Raw genomic sequence first — 16,064 nt, 5'->3', positions numbered from 1 at the left:
TTCTATTGCGGCAGGTAGGCCGCCCTCTTCTATTGCGGCAGGTAGGCCGCCCTCTTCTATTGCGGCAGGTAGGCCGCCCTCTTCTATTGCGGCAGGTAGGCCGCCCTCTTCTATTGCGGCAGGTAGGCCGCCCTCTTCTATTGCGGCAGGTAGGCCGCCCTCTTCTATTGCGGCAGGTAGGCCGCCCTCTTCTATTGCGGCAGGTAGGCCGCCCTCTTCTATTGCGGCAGGTAGGCCGCCCTCCTCTATTGCGGCAGGTAGGCCGCCCTCCTCTATTTCGGCAGGTAGGCTGCCCTCCTCTATTTCGGCAGGTAGGCTGCCCTCCTCTATTTCGGCAGGTAGGCTGCCCTCCTCTATTTCGGCAGGTAGGCTGCCCTCCTCTATTTCGGCAGGTAGGCTGCCCTCCTCTATTTCGGCAGGTAGGCTGCCCTCTTCTATTTCGGCAGGTAGGCTGCCCTCCTTTAATAACCTTAAGCCTGGCTCGTAGAGTATAATTAGAAAGAGGTGCAGACCGTTAAATTCTCTCTTCAGAGATCCATGTGATCCGCAATTATGCTAATTGTCGTTACTCAGCCCTATTCTTGCCGTCTCAGCGCTGCAATCTATGGGTTTTGATTAACAGGTGTATTATTGCTTGGCTACTCATGAAATGTCAGCACTTTAACCTTTTTGGCAAGATAAAACACAGTCCATAAAAACACATCGGACTGTCTTTTCCAGATCAGAAGCAAACAAGACAACACACTGAAAGCATAATGTGCAGGTTGAGGAGGAAAAGTGTTAGTAGGCTGAAACAAGGACGTGATGGAGGCTGAAACAAGGACGTGGTGGAGGCTGAAACAAGGACGTGGTGGAGGCTGAAACAAGGACGTGGTGGAGGCTGAAACAAGGACGTGGTGGAGGCTGAAACAAGGACGTGGTGGAGGCTGAAACAAGGACGTGGTGGAGGCTGAAACAAGGACGTGGTGGAGGCTGAAACAAGGACGTGGTGGAGGCTGAAACAAGGACGTGGTGGAGGCTGAAACAAGGACGTGGTGGAGACTAAAACAAGGACAACGACAATTTACTCTTGTCTAGTTACCCTCTCCAACTTCAATGGTCAGTTGGCATTTAATGCCCTGCATGTGAGTTCTCTGCTACTTGGCTCAACTGAAGTTTTCCCACTACTCTTTTCACTTGTGCAGAGAAGACAATATTTTTTTTGTGCAGACTAAATAGGGTTTTCTAAAACATATAATGCACCGACAAATAATTTCCATGTTTCATAAGTTATTATTCACTGTCAAACTGTCCTGATGATAACACTTCTGACAGCAGAGCAACATAAAATTGTCAGACTCCAGCCACCCTTGTCATAGACTGTTATCTCTGCTACTGCATGGCAAGCAGTACCGATGCACCAAATCTGGAACCAACAGGACCCTGAACAGCTTCTACCTCCAAGCTGTAAGGCTGCTAAATAGTTAACCAATAGCTACCCGGAATATCTGCAAATACCCTGTTACGCTGTTACTGTTTATGATCTATCCCGTTGCCAAAGCAGCAGCTACTCTTCCTGGGGTCCAACAAAATGAAGGCAGTTTATACAATTGTGTGCCCTCAGGCCCCTACTCCCCCACTACCACATATCTATAGTTGTGTGTGTGTGTGTGTGTGTGTGTGTGTGTGTGTGTGCACGTCTGTGTGTGTTTATGTTGCTTCACAGTCCCCGCTGTTCCGTAAGGTGTTTTTTCAATCTAATTTGACTGTTTACGTCAGTTACCTGATGTGGAATAGAGTTCCATGTATTCATGGCTCTATGTAGTACTGTGTGCCTCCCATAGTCTGTTGGACTATGGGAAGACTTGGGGACTGTGAAGAGACCTCTTGCGGCATGTCTTGTGGGGTATGCATGGGTGTCTGAGCTGTGTGCCAGTAGTTTAGACTGACAGCTTGGTGCATTCAACATGTCAATACCTCTCATACATATAAGTAGCGATGAAGTCAATCGCTCCTCCACTTTCAGCCAGGAGAGATTGACATGCATATTATTAATATTAGCTCTCTGTGTACATCAAAGGGCCAGCCGTGCTGCCCTGTTCTGAGGGCCAGCCGTGCTGCCCTGTTCTGAGGGCCAGCCGTGCTGCCCTGTTTTGAGCCAAATGCAATTTTCCTAAGTCTCTTTTTTTTGTGGCACCTGACCACACGACTGAACAAAACTAGGGCCTGTAGGACCTGCCTTGTTGATAGTGCTGTTAAGAAGGTGGAAACTAGGGCCTGTAGGACCTGCCTTGTTGATAGTGCTGTTAAGAAGGTGGAACCTAGGGCCTGTAGGACCTGCCTTGTTGATAGTGTTGTTAAGAAGGTAGAAACTAGGGCCTGTAGGACCTGCGTTGTTGATAGTGTTGTTAAGAAGGCAGAGCATCGCTTTATTATAGACAGACTTCTCTCCATCTCAGCTACTAGTGCATCAATATGTTTTGACCATGACAGTTTACAATCTAGTGTTGCTCCAAGCAGTTTAGTCATCTCACCTTGCTCAATTTCCACATTATTCATTACAAGATTTAGTTGAGGTTTAGTGAGTGTTTTGTTCCAAATACAATGCTTTTAGTTTTAGAATTATTTAGGGCTAACTTATTCCTTGCCACCCACTCTGAAACTAACTGCAGCTCTTTGTTGAGTGTTGCAGTCATTTCAGTCGCTGTAGTAGCTGACGTGTATAGTGTTGAGTCATTCACATACATATAAACTCTGGCTTTACTCAGTATGTATGTCGTTAGAATCAGAATCAGGAATTTTTACTAACTGGATTATATTTGAGAGACATTAAAGAACACCCTCTGTGTTCTGTTAGACAAGTAACTCTTTATCCACATTATAGCAGGGGGTGTAAAGCCATAACACATATGTTTTTCCAGCAGTAGACTATGATCAATAATGTCAGACTTCAGTGCAGCTTTTAACATGACAGCCCCCACAATCATTCTATCATCAATTTCTCTCAGCCAATCATCAATATCGTCTGCTATTATCCTCAGTAATTTTCCATCCAGATTGTCAGACCCTGGTGGCTTGTCATTGTTGATAGACAACAATAATCTTTTTACCTTTTCCACACGGACTTTACAGAATTCAAAAGTACAATTCTTGTCTTTCATAATTTGGTCCGATAGACTTGGATGTGTAGTGTCAGCGTTTGTTGCTGGCATGTCATCCCTAAGTTTGCTTATCTTGCCAATGAAAAGTCATTAAAGTAGTTTGCAATATCAGTGGGCTTTGTGATGAATGAGCCATCTGATTCAATGAATGAAGGAGCCGAGTTGGCTTTTTCCCCCAAAATGTCATTTAAGGTGCCCCAAAGCTGTTTACTATCATTCTTAATATAATTTATCTTTGTTTCATAGTGTAGTTTCATTTTCTTTAGTTTAGTCACATGATTTCTTAATTTGCAGTACGTTTGCCAATCAGTTGGGCTGCCAGACTTAATTGCCATACCTTTTGCCTCATCCCTCTCAACCATACAAGTTTTAAATTTCTCATCAATCCAAGGGGATTTAACAGTTTTTACAGTCATTTTCTTAATGTTAATAACTGGAATAAGTAATTTCATAAATGCGTCAAGTGCAGCGTCTGGTTGCTCCTCATTACACACCACAGACCAGCAAATATTCTTTACATCATCAACATATGAATCACTACAAAACGTATTGTATGACCTCTTATACACTATATTAGGCCCAGCCTCTGGAACTTTGGTTTTCCTAGATATGGCTACTCTATTGTGATCACTACATCCTATGGATTTGGATACTGCTTTAAAGCAAATATCTGCAGCGTCAGTAAAAAACGTGATCAATACATGTTGATGATTTAATTCCTGTGCTGTTTGTAACTACTCTGGTAGGTTGACTGACAACCTGATCCAGGTTGCAGGCACTGGTTACAGTTTGAAGTTTTTTCCTGAGTGGGCAGCTTGATGATAGCCAGTCAATATTGAAATGACCCAGAAAATATATTTCTCTGTTGATATCACATACATTTCACACACATTATCCAGATACTGACTGTTAGCACTTGGTGGTCTATAGCAGCTTCCAACAAGAATGGGGCTTTAGGTGAGGCAGATGAACCTGTAGCCATATTACTTCAATAGTATTTAACATGAAATCGTCTCTAAGCTTTACAGGAATGTGGTTCTGAATATAGACAGCAACACCGCCTCTGTTGGCATTTCTGTCTTTTCGGTAGATGTTATAACCATGTATTACTACTAGAGGTCGACCGATTATGATTTTTCAACGCCGATACCGATTATTGGAGGACCAAAAAAAGCCAATACCATTTAAATCGGCCAATTTTTATTTTTTTTTTTTTTTTTTTTAAACATTTATTTGTAATAACAAAATCAATTTAGCCTCAAATAAATAATGAAACATGTTCAATTTGGTTTAAATAATGCAAAAACAAAGTGTTGGAGAAGAAAGTAAAACTGCAATATGTGCCATGTAAGAAAGCTAACGTGTAAGTTCCTTGCTCAGAACATGAGAACATGTGAAAGCTGGTGGTTCCTTTTAACATGAGTCTTCAATATTCCCAGGTAAGAAGTTTTAGGTTGTAGTTATTATAGGACTATTTCTCTCTATATACGATTTGTATTTCATTAACCTTTGACTATTGGATGTTCTTATAAGCACTTTAGTATTGCCAGTGTAACAGTATAGCTTTCATCCCTCTCCTCGCTCCTACCTGGGCTCAAACCAGGAACACATCGACAACAGCCACCCTCGAAGCAGCGTTACCCATGCAGAGAAAGGGGAACAACTACTCCAAGTCTCAGAACGAGTGACGTTTGAAACGCTATTAGCGTGCACCCCGCTAACTAGCTAGCCATTTCACATCGGTTACACCAGCCTAATCTCGGGAGTTGATAGGCTTTGAAGTCATAAACAGCGCAATGCTTGAAGCATTGTGAAAAGCTGCTGGCAAAACGCACGAAAGTGCTGTTTGAATGAATGCTTACGAGCCTGCTGGTGCCTACCATCGCTCAGTCAGACTGCTATATCAAATCATAGACTTAATTATAACATAATAACACACAGAAATACGAGCCGTAGGTCATTAATATGGTCGAATCCGGAAACTATCATCTCGAAAACAAAACGTTTATTCTTTCAGTGAAATACGGAACCGTTTGGTATTTTATCTAACGGGTGGCATCCCTAAGTCTAAATATTCCTGTTACATTGCACAACTTTCAATGTTATGTCATAATTATGTAAAATTCTGGCAAATTAGTTCGCAAAGAGCCAGGCAGCCCAAACTGTTGCATATACCCTGACCCTACGTGCAATGAACGCAAGAGAAGTGATACAATTTCACCTGGTTAATATTGCCTGCTAACCTGGATTTCTTTTAGCTAAATATGCAGGTTTAAAAATATATACTTCTGTGTATTGATTTTAAGAAAGGCATTGATGTTTATGGTTAGGTACACATTGGAGCAACGATGGTCCTTTTTCGCGAATGCGCACCGCATCGATTATATGCAACGCAGGACACGCTAGATAAACTAGTAATATCATCAACCATGTGTAGTTATAACTAGTGATTATGATTGATTGATTGTTTTTTATGAGAAGTTTAATACTAGCTAGCAACTTACCTTGGTTTCTTACTGCATTCGCGTAACAGGCAGGCTCCTTGTGAGACAGGTGGTTAGAGCGTTGGACTAGTTAACTGTAAGGTTGCAAGATTGAATCCCCAGGCTGACAAGGTAAAAATCTGTCGTTCTGCCCCTGAACAAGGCAGTTAACCCACCCTTCCTAGTTCGTCATTGAAAATAAGAATGTGTTCTTAACTGACTTGCCTAGTTAAATAAAGGTGTAGCAATAAAATAAAAAATAATACAAAATCTGCAAAATCGGAGTCCATAAATACAGATTTTCGATTGTTATGAAAACTTAATCGGCCCTAATTAATCGGCCATTCAGATTAATCGGTCGACCTCTAATTGCTACCACTGTATCATCAAAGGTATTGTCTAAGTGAGTTTCATAGCTAGTCAGAATGTGAATGTCATCGCTTACAAGCAAGTTATTGACTTCATGGACTTTGTTTCTCACAGTTGTGAGTCTGTCAAGGTAAGTCCCACACCTGGATTGTGCAACATTTGCCCATTATTCTTTTCAGAATTCTTCAAGCTCTGTCAAGTTGTTTGTTGATCATTGCTAGTCAACCATTTTCAGGTCTTGCCATAGATTTTCCAAGTAGATTTAAGCTAAAACTATATGTCGGCCACTCAGGAAAATTCACTGTCTTCTTGTTAAGCAACTCCAGTGTAGATTTGGGCTTGTGTTTTAGGTTATTGTCCTACTAAAAGGTGAATTAATCTCCCAGTATCTGGTGGAAAGCAGACTGCACCAGGTTTTCCTCTGGGATTATGCCTGTGTGTAGCTCCATTCCATATTGTTTTTTTATCCTGAAAAACTCCCCAGTCCTTAACGATTACAAGCATACTCATAATATGATGCAGCCACCACCGTGCTTGAAAATATGTGGAGTGGTACTCAGTGATGTGTTGTGTTGGATTTGCCCCAAACATAACGCTTTGTAATCAGGACAAAAAGTTAATTGCTTTGCCACATTTTTGTCAGTATTAATTTAGTGCCTGGTTCCAAACAGGATGCATGTTTTGGAATATTTTAATTATTTACAGGCTTCCTTCTTTTCACTCTGTCAATTAGGTTAATAATGCGGAGTAACTACAATGTTGTTGATCCATCCTCAGTTTTCTCCTATCACAGCCATTAAACTCTGTAACTGTTTTAAAGTCCGCATTGGCCTCAAGGTGAAATCCCCAAGCACTTTCCTTCCTATCCGGCAACTGAGTTAGGAAGGAAGCCTGTATCTTTGAAGTAACTGGGTGTATTGATACACCATCCAAAGTGCAATTAATGACGTCACCATGCTCAAACGGATATTCAATGTCTGCTTTTTATATTTTCACACATCTACCAATAGGTGCCCCTCTTTGACAGGCATTGGAAAACCTCCCTGGTCTTTGTGGTTGAATCTGTGTTTGAAATTCACTGTTCAACTGAGGGACCTTACAAATTATCTGTATGTGTGGGGTACAGAGATGAGGTAGTCATTCAAAAATCATGTAGAACAATATTAGGATAAAGTAATCCTTCTCACCCCACCCCCCCCCCCTTAAAATATTTAGATGCACTATTGTAAAGTGGCTGTTCCACTGGATGTCATAAGGTGAATGCACCAATTTGTAAGTCGCTCTGGATAAGAGCGTCTGCTAAATGACTTAAATGTAAATGTAAATATTATTGGTGCTTACCTATGGAACAGCAAGAGGAACTTCCCCTCCTCCCTACCTTCAGGCTATGCTCAAACCCTACACCTCAACCCGAGCAGTCCGTTCTGCCACCTCTGGTCTCATGGCCCTCCCACCCCTACAGGAATGCAGCTCCTGCTCAGCCCAGTCAAAAGCTCTTCTCTGTCCTGGCTCACCAATGATGGAATCAGCTTCCCCCTGAAGCTAGGACAGCATAGTCTCTGCCCATCTTCTGAAAACATCTGAAACCCTACTTCTTCTAACAGTATCTTAAAAAAATCCATCATGTATGTACCTTTTGTCATTCAAATGTAGAATTTTACCAACCATTAGGCACTTGGAGTCATATTCGGTAATGTCTGGAATAGAATACAGTGAATTTGTAGAGTTCCTAGTCCTTACAGAAGGCAGGGCCAAGCTCAAAACGGTTCTGAACAATCACAGAACAATATATTGTCTCTGCAAGTCCTGCCCCCTACTCTCTGTTTACCAATCAACATCCGCTTCCCGAGCTGCCTGCCCACGTCATTTTATGTGGCTGGGCTCATCCAACCGGCTTGCTCCTTACCGCTGACGTCACTAACTAGACAGTTCCCTCCAGCAGCAGAGCGCTTCATTTTCTCATCTGCTTTTGTGCTAAAATGGAGGCTGGCCCCTTACCTTAAGTGGATTGCCTTCCTGGTCGAGTTTAGATGTTGACATGCAATAAAGCTGGAATCAGGATGGTTGTGGATGCACCTAATTCCAATGGGCCTTTCCAGCCGGTGGCTCTTATGCACTTCAGAGGTACGTAGGAACCATTGTTACATTTTGTCCTCGAGAACAGAGACAGCATTTCTCTATCTGTTCCCCTCCGTTGGTTATTGGCTGATTTGTTACCAAGATGGGAAGATAAGCTTTAAGGGTCTTTGTTTCAGAAGGATAGCCGTTTGGAAAGGGTTTTATTGTTTCCTTATAGGGGATCAGGGGATGGTTTTCTTAGGGATTGCAGGCAGAGCTACATGAAAAGATTGAGAAAAAGCTGGTTTTTCTACTCCCTCTGCCCATCCCCCGCACAGCCCAGTGAGGTCATAGCCTAGGGAAGGTTTTCATTATGTTTCCCTCTGTGCGTTTTGAAAGTGTGATTTGTATGTTTTTATATCTTTGTAAGAGTTTTAAGAGGTTGTACGGCAGACTCGGCCTGTGTTCGTACCTCTTTTTTTCTGGCCCATGGTTTCTCACACTCCAGTTAATCTGGTCACAAATTGGCCAGAGGTGTGTAGATTACTGCCTCCGCTGCAGTAGCCCCTTTTCTGCTTCTGCTGCCTCCCCGCCCTTATCTGTCTTCCTTCCTCTTCCCAACGGAGGAGAGGTCGCCACCGCCAAAGAAGGGCAAAAGCCTGGTATTTCCCTCCCCTGAAACAACAAACCTTTGAGAGTCACAGTTAGTAGGCTAATAGGCTAGCAGTAGGCTAATAGGCTAGCTGCTAGCGCATTTACTAAGCTCTGGGCTAGCCAGCACGCATACATGGCATGTTCTGGAAAGGTGGGCCTATGCTCCCAACTGTTCTGTGAAAGCCAATGGTGTTGTTGGTGTTGAATAAGATCCATTATGCCGTGGGGAGTTATTGATTTGGTTCTGAATTGGAGTCGACCAACACCCCTACATTGAATGACATTCATTTGTTTTGAACAATCAAGTGGTCTCTCTCCCTCTTATCCCCAGTGTCCTGTAAGACATCGGAGGCTCCCTCTTGCTAATATACTAGGGGGAAAAGGCAGTAGAAAGGCCTTAGGTGTATTATTCAGAAAGAAAGGTACAATGGAAACGTGGAGAATGCGATGGGTGCATTGTGTTTTGCTTATGAGGCATGCTTGACCTATTCAGAGCCCATGTCTTTGCCAGTGACCTGTCAAAGTAATACAAAAAGTACATTTCACTGGTCCTTTGTGGCTGTTGGTAAAGCATGGCACTTGCAACGTCAGGGTCATGGGTTTGATTCCCGTTGCGGCCACCCATATGAGAAGAAAAAAAATGCATGCATGCATGGCTGTAAATTGTTTTGGACTAAAGTTTCTACTAAATGACATTATAAACCGGGTAGTTTGAGTCCTAGATGCTGATTTGGCTGAAAGCCGTTGTATATTTAAGCAATAAGGCACGAGGAGGTGTGGTATATGGCCAATCTACCACAGCTAAGGGCTGTTCTTATGTGCAACACGGAGTGCCTGGATACAGCCCTTAGCCCTGGTATTTTGGCCATATACCACAAACCCCTGAGGTGCCTTATTGATATTATAAACTAGTTACCAATGTAATTAGCAGTAAAAATAAATATTTTGTCATACCCGTGGTATAGCACAGCTGTCAGTCAGTATTCAAGGCTCGAACCACTCCGTTTATAACAGACCTTATGTCACATTGGCGCTCCTTGCTAAACCCGTTTTAAAGGTTGTAATACCGCTGTCTTGAAATGAACAACCAAAATGTTTGCCTGGAAAGTTTTTCACAACTTAAAGTATCCCCTACTGAAACAGATTGCGATTTGTGTTAACTATGTGATTATGACCTACGGAAATGTCACTCTTAACCCAATGTGACTCCCATTACTGCTGTTATTATAGTCACGTAAAGATGATCAAGGCTGCCTCTGTGAAACTATTGTGTCCTATAGTAATGGGGGTTACATCAGGGTTAATGTAGATGCTTTTATCTCTCTTGCACATCCCATTAGAGGGTATTTTAGGCACATGTACAGAAACTTTATCAGCAAGCGTTTTTGTAATTGGAGTAGTCTGCACATGACATAGGCAAGGTAAGGGTGCATGCAGGGCTGGTGATTTAACTGACAGTGGCACTGTTAGATTACTTTAGAATGCATTATTGATCCTTCAATCTGTCCCTTGTTTCCTTGCGATTAACACAAATCTGTAAGTGATTGGATGGCTGAAAGAAATGTCACTGCCTTATTACTTCGCCCAATCCAAACAATGTGGATTTGTGAGTCCTTTCTGATGTATTCGAACTGAGTCTTTGCCTAGTGTCAAATACCCACCAGCAGAAATGGAATGCCGTTTGAATCTTTGCGTGTCAAATAACTTGTTGACCAATCAAGACCTAAATGATGTCACAATCATTTAACCTCTTACCTCTACCTGGGACGCTTGCGTCCCAACTAGAGCTCTGGAAATGCAAATGCGCTACGCTAAATGCTAATAGTATTAGTTAAAACTCAAAAGTTCATTAAAATACACATGCAGGGTATCAAATTAAAGCTACACTCGTTGTGAATCCAGGCAACAAGTCAGATTTTTTAAATGCTTTTCGACGACAGCATGAGAAGCTATTATCTGATAGCATGCACCAATACACTACAACAGAAAAGCACAGCAGGGGACGTAAACAAAATAATTAGCATTTCGGCGTTACACAAACCGCACAATAAAATAGAAAACAGTCATTACCTTTCACCATCTTCTTTGTTGGCACTCCTAGATGTCCCATAAACACTATTGGGTCTTTATTTCGATTAAATCGGGCCATATAAAGCCAAGATATCGTTATATGTAGACTGTGTGATAAACGAAAAAAACAGCGATTTCACAACGTAACGTCATTTTTAAAATTCAAAAGTAGACGATAAACTTTCGCAAAACACTTGAAATACGTTTGTAATGCTACTTTAGGTATTAGTAAACGTTAATAAGCGATAAAAATCATCCGTGGCGATGTATATATCATTAGCTGTCGTCTTGGAAAAAATTTCAGGAGAGAGCTCTTCCGGAATGATCTGGGCGGAGACCGGAGGTAAGCGGTGCCCCTCTTTCGGTTCAACCAAGAATCAAAGATGATTAAATTCACAAGATACTCGACTACATGGGGATGCTGTGGGAGTTGAATGCTCGGTCTTATCTAATTCGGCTCACTGTTAACAATTGCTGGAAGTGGCGCAAGGATATTTATTTCCATTTTCTGTGATCAGGTTTTCCTGCGCTTTCCGATGTAACGCACGTTATGTAATAGCCACAGTCGTGATTTAACCAGTTTTAAAAACGTCCGAGGGTTTCCTATACACACATTCTAACCATATGAACGTACTATATTCCTGGCATGAGTAGCAGGGCGCTGAAATGTTGCGCGATTTTTAACAAAATGTTCAAAAAAGTAGAGGGTAGGAGCAACAGGTTAACACATTCATACATTTTTTTACGTAGTTATTACTCATTTATTACAATCACTTGTATTTCATATGTCTCAACGACACACATGCTATGATGCTGGTAAAATTGTCTCGTGCACCTGCCGCACGAGCGCAAACACACTTCCCCCAAGCTCTGGACAGTGCTGGTCATAAAGCTAGCAAAAATGACAATCTGTTTCAGTAGCTATAGTTAGTTTGCTTGCTATCTAGCAAGGTATCATCATTTGAAATACCCCTAATTTATAAGACCGTTCTTATTTGATTAATGGTGGTCGGACCCACCTATGTGAAGCTAGCCACAATAGTGGAATTTGCAGTTTGCCTTCAAAAATAAGTCTCTATATGAAAGTGATGCACTTTAATACAAATAGTGGAAACAAACAACAAATTGTTGACATATCTGTTGAAATCCTGCTGGATGTATTAGACTTTAGAGTTCCTGGCTCAGAACATAAGGACATATGAAAGTTGGTGGTTCCTTTTAATATGAGACTTTGGGAACACTAGGTATTTCTTTAACATGTGTTTGGTTTTTGCCCAAACACTACACAGCTGACTCAAATGATCAAAGCTTGTTGATTTATTTGGATCAGCTGTGAAGTGCTAGGGCAAAAACCAAACATTATTGAAGTGACCACTGTTCAATGACTATGTACATAGGATAGCAGTCTCTAAGAGGCAGGGTTGCATACCGGGTGGTAGCCGGCAAGTAACAGTGACTAAAGTTCAGGGCAGGGTACTGGGCGGATGCTGGCTAGTTGTGACTACAGTGCATTTGGAAAGTATTCAGACCCCTTGACTTTTTCCACATTTTGTTACTTTACAGCCTTATTCTAGAATGGATAAAATCAAATACAAAAATGCTAATCAATCTACGCACAGTACCCCATAATGACATAAGTATCCAGGCCCTTTGCTATGAGACTCGAAATTGAGCTCAGGTGCATCAAATCAAATCAAATTTTATTTGTCACATACACATGGTTAGCAGATGTTAATGCGAGTGTAGCGAAATGCTTGTGCTTCTAGTTCCGACAATGCAGTGATAACCAACAAGTAATCTAACTAACAATTCCAAAACTACTGTCTTATACACAGTGTAAGGGGATAAGGAATATGTACATAAGGATATATGAATGAGTGATGGTACAGAGCAGCATACAGTAGATGGTATCGAGTACAGTATATACATATGAGATGAGTATGTAGACAAAGTAAACAAAGTGGCATAGTTAAAGTGGCTAGTGACATAAGAATGCAGTCGATGATCTAGAGTACAGTATATACATATGCATATGAGATGAATAATGTAGGGTAAGTAACATTATATAAGGTAGCATTGTTTAAAGTGGCTAGTGATATATTTACATCCTTTCCCATCAATTCCCATTATTAAAGTGGCTGGAGTTGGGTCAGTGTCAATGACAGTGTGTTGGCAGCAGCCACTCAATGTTAGTGATTGCTGTTTAACAGTCTGATGGCCTTGAGATAGAAGCTGTTTTTCAGTCTCTCGGTCCCAGCTTTGATGCACCTGTACTGACCTCGCCTTCTGGATGATAGCGGGGTGAACAGGCAGTGGTTCGGGTGGTTGATGTCCTTGATGATCTTTATGGCCTTCCTGTAACATCGGGTGGTGTAGGTGTCCTGGAGGGCAGGTAGTTTGCCCCCGGTGATGCGTTGTGCAGACCTCACTACCCTCTGGAGAGCCTTACGGTTGAGGGCGGAGCAGTTGCCGTACCAGGCGGTGATACAGCCCGCCAGGATGCTCTCGATTGTGCATCTGTAGAAGTTTGTGAGTCTGTCTGTCTGTGTCTGTGTTTCTGTTTCTTGTTTCTGAATTTGTTCAGCTTCCTGAGGTTGAAAGAGGCGCAGTTGCGCCTTCACCACGCTGTCTGTGTGGATGCAACATTTCAGGTTGTCAGGGATGTGCACAGCGAGGAACTTAACTTTTCACCCTCTTCACTGCGGCCCCGTCAATGTGGATGGTAGCGTGCTCCTTCTGCTGTTTCCTGAAGTCCACACTCGGCTTCTTCATTTTTGTTGAGGAAGAGGAGTTATTTTCCTGGAATCACTCTGCCAGATCTCTTCTCCTGCCTGTAGGCTGTCATGTCATTGTTGGTAATCAGGCCTAATCATTAGCCTTCATCAAGACCGTTTACAGCCTATAGAAAGTAATTGTGTACTCACTTGGTAAGAATACACTGCACTGTGTCGTAAAAACGTAGGCCTAATCAATAGTGGAGCGTTGCATGCCCGGGCACCACTGAGCGTAGCCTGGAGGAACAGACAGATATGCCATTTCATAATCTGTTTACTTTTTTTGTGCACTTTGACTGGTAAATATTTGGCCTTTAGCCCTAATATTTAGCTTTTTACTTTGGCTACACACATCTCTGGCCTCTCTTCTAGCTGTTCCCATGTGCAATAGGCTACGTAAGCCTCTCCACCATAGGCCATTCCTCACATTGTGAAATGCCAGGTAAAGTGACTATGCATAGATTATAAACAGTGAGTAGCTGCAGTGTTAGAACAGGGGGGGGGTTCAATGTAAATAGTCCAGGTGGCCATTTGATAAATTTTTCAGCAATCTTATGGCTTGGGGTTAGAAGCTTTTTAAGGAGCCTTTTGGACCTAGACTTGGCGCTCTGGTACCGCTTGCCATACAGCCTGACTTGGGTGACTAGAGTCTTTGACAATGTTTTGGGCCTTCCTCTGACACCGCCTAGTGTCTGACACTGGCCATTTTGAGCCTGTAATCGAACCCACAAATGCTGATGCTCCAGATACTCAACTAGTCTAAAGAAGGCCAGTTTTATTGCTTCTTTATTCAGAACAACAGTTTTCAGCTCTGCTAACATAATTGCAAAATGGTTTTCTAATGATCAATTAGCCTTTTTAAAATCATAAACTTGGATTAGCTAACACAACGTGCCATTGGAACACAGGAGTGATGGTTTCTGATAATGGGCCTATGTAGATTTTCCATAAAAAAATAATCAGTTTCCAGCTGCAATAGTCATTTACAACATTAGCAATGTCTACACTGCATTTCTTATCAATTTGATGCTCTTTTAATGGACCAAAAAAATGTGCTTTTCTTTCAAAAACAAGGACATTTCTAAGTGACCCCAAACTTTTGAACGGTAGTGTTGGTCCTGGATGTCAGGAAGCTTGGCCCCAGTGATGTAGTGGGCTTTATGCACTACCCTCTGTAGCACCTTACAGTCGGATTCCGAGAAGTTGCCATATCAGGTGGTGATGCAACCGGTCAGGATGCAACAGTTCAGAAAGCACCCAATGGTCTTGTGTTACCACCTTATTAATAGGCAGCGTGCAGTAGGATGCGTTGATCAGTTGATTGACAGGTGTAGGACTGTAGAGCAGTGGTTACCAACCTTTTTCGGTTACTGTGGTGTGGCAGGGTAGCCTAGTGGTTAGAGCGTTGGACTAGGAACCGGAAGGTTGCAATTTCAAACCCCCGAGCTGACAAGGTACAAATCTGTCATTCTGCCCCTGAACAGGCAGTTACCCCACTGTTCCTAGGCCGTCATTGAAAATAAGAATTTGTTTAACTGACTTGCCTAGTTAAATAAAGGTAAAATAAAACTGTACCACCAACTGAATTTAGTTTTTACCGGAGTACCCCCTCGTGTTTATATATATATATTTTTTTAATCAGTAGGCCTATGATCTCATTAGGCTTCTCAAGTACCCCCCAGGGTCCTAGTACCCTATGTTGATAGACCAAGTACCCCCAGGGTCCTAGTACCCCTGGTTTGGAACCACTGCTCTAGAACAATCCATTTTCCTCTGGTGTGTATGCTCACCAACGTGTTATAGTTATGTAGCCTATAGTTGATCACTATATTATCATTGTATAGTTATTGGCTTGGTGGCTGGCCCTTAACTCTGTCACATCTACTTATGGGTAGGTCTAACTAACGTTAGCAAACTTGAGTGAAATAAATATAAAATGGCACTTGTTTACTTTACTTTCTACTGGCTACTTAAGTCGAATCCATCCCTTCCATTGTTTGGCTGTGCCCATAGCAACATATTAAGAACATTTGGTGGACAGTATGTTTTATTGACAGCTCTCTGTGTCAAAACTGACATGGTGCTCCCTCCCCCCACCTATACATTAAATAATGTGCTGTGGAATGTGACACCAGTGTTGGCATGTTCTACTGACATTATCTCTAGGGCTGGGCCATATGGCCTAAATCAGATCTCCATGTATTATTTTGTGTAACTGATGGACAATTTGCAGTATCTCGATCTTTAAAATGACAAAAATAAATTTCTCAAAGCTGTGTTGTACAAGAGGTCAAATACACTGCATTTCAAAAAGTAAGGAAAAAATCAGGTGAAATTAAGCCTTCCACAACCATAAGGCCTGCTAATTGTCATTATTTTATCTAAATAGTATAACCTGCTTTCTTTGCAATAATTACTGATCTGTCTTTGAATTTTTGTTTTATTTAACCAGAACCATGTACATTCACTTCTCGTAGCAGGTACGATAGAAAAGTAACACAGGTCTCATCAACCAT

General features: G+C 42.1%; 1 protein-coding gene across 4 annotated transcripts in view; it reads left to right on the top strand.

The window, feature by feature from the left end:
• The window catches only part of LOC115146444 (serine/threonine-protein phosphatase 2A 56 kDa regulatory subunit gamma isoform-like), a 52,573-nt gene that overhangs the window by 10,618 nt on the left and 25,891 nt on the right, over positions 1–16,064 (top strand). The window contains exon 1 of one of the 4 annotated variants that reach the window (XM_029688520.2): positions 7,940–8,116. The exons of 2 other annotated variants lie outside the window; for them this stretch is intronic. In XM_029688520.2, the coding sequence (XP_029544380.1) occupies positions 8,023–8,116 (94 nt within the window). In that variant the 5' untranslated portion in view covers positions 7,940–8,022. Of the gene's footprint in view, positions 1–7,939; positions 8,117–16,064 lie in introns of those variants that run through there. One more of the 4 variants, XM_029688519.2, reaches the window with a different exon arrangement.

Source organism: Oncorhynchus nerka, linkage group LG18, assembly GCF_034236695.1.
Source record: "Oncorhynchus nerka isolate Pitt River linkage group LG18, Oner_Uvic_2.0, whole genome shotgun sequence".
Taxonomy (NCBI): domain Eukaryota; kingdom Metazoa; phylum Chordata; class Actinopteri; order Salmoniformes; family Salmonidae; genus Oncorhynchus; species Oncorhynchus nerka.
This window is presented reverse-complemented; position numbering and strand designations above follow the sequence as displayed.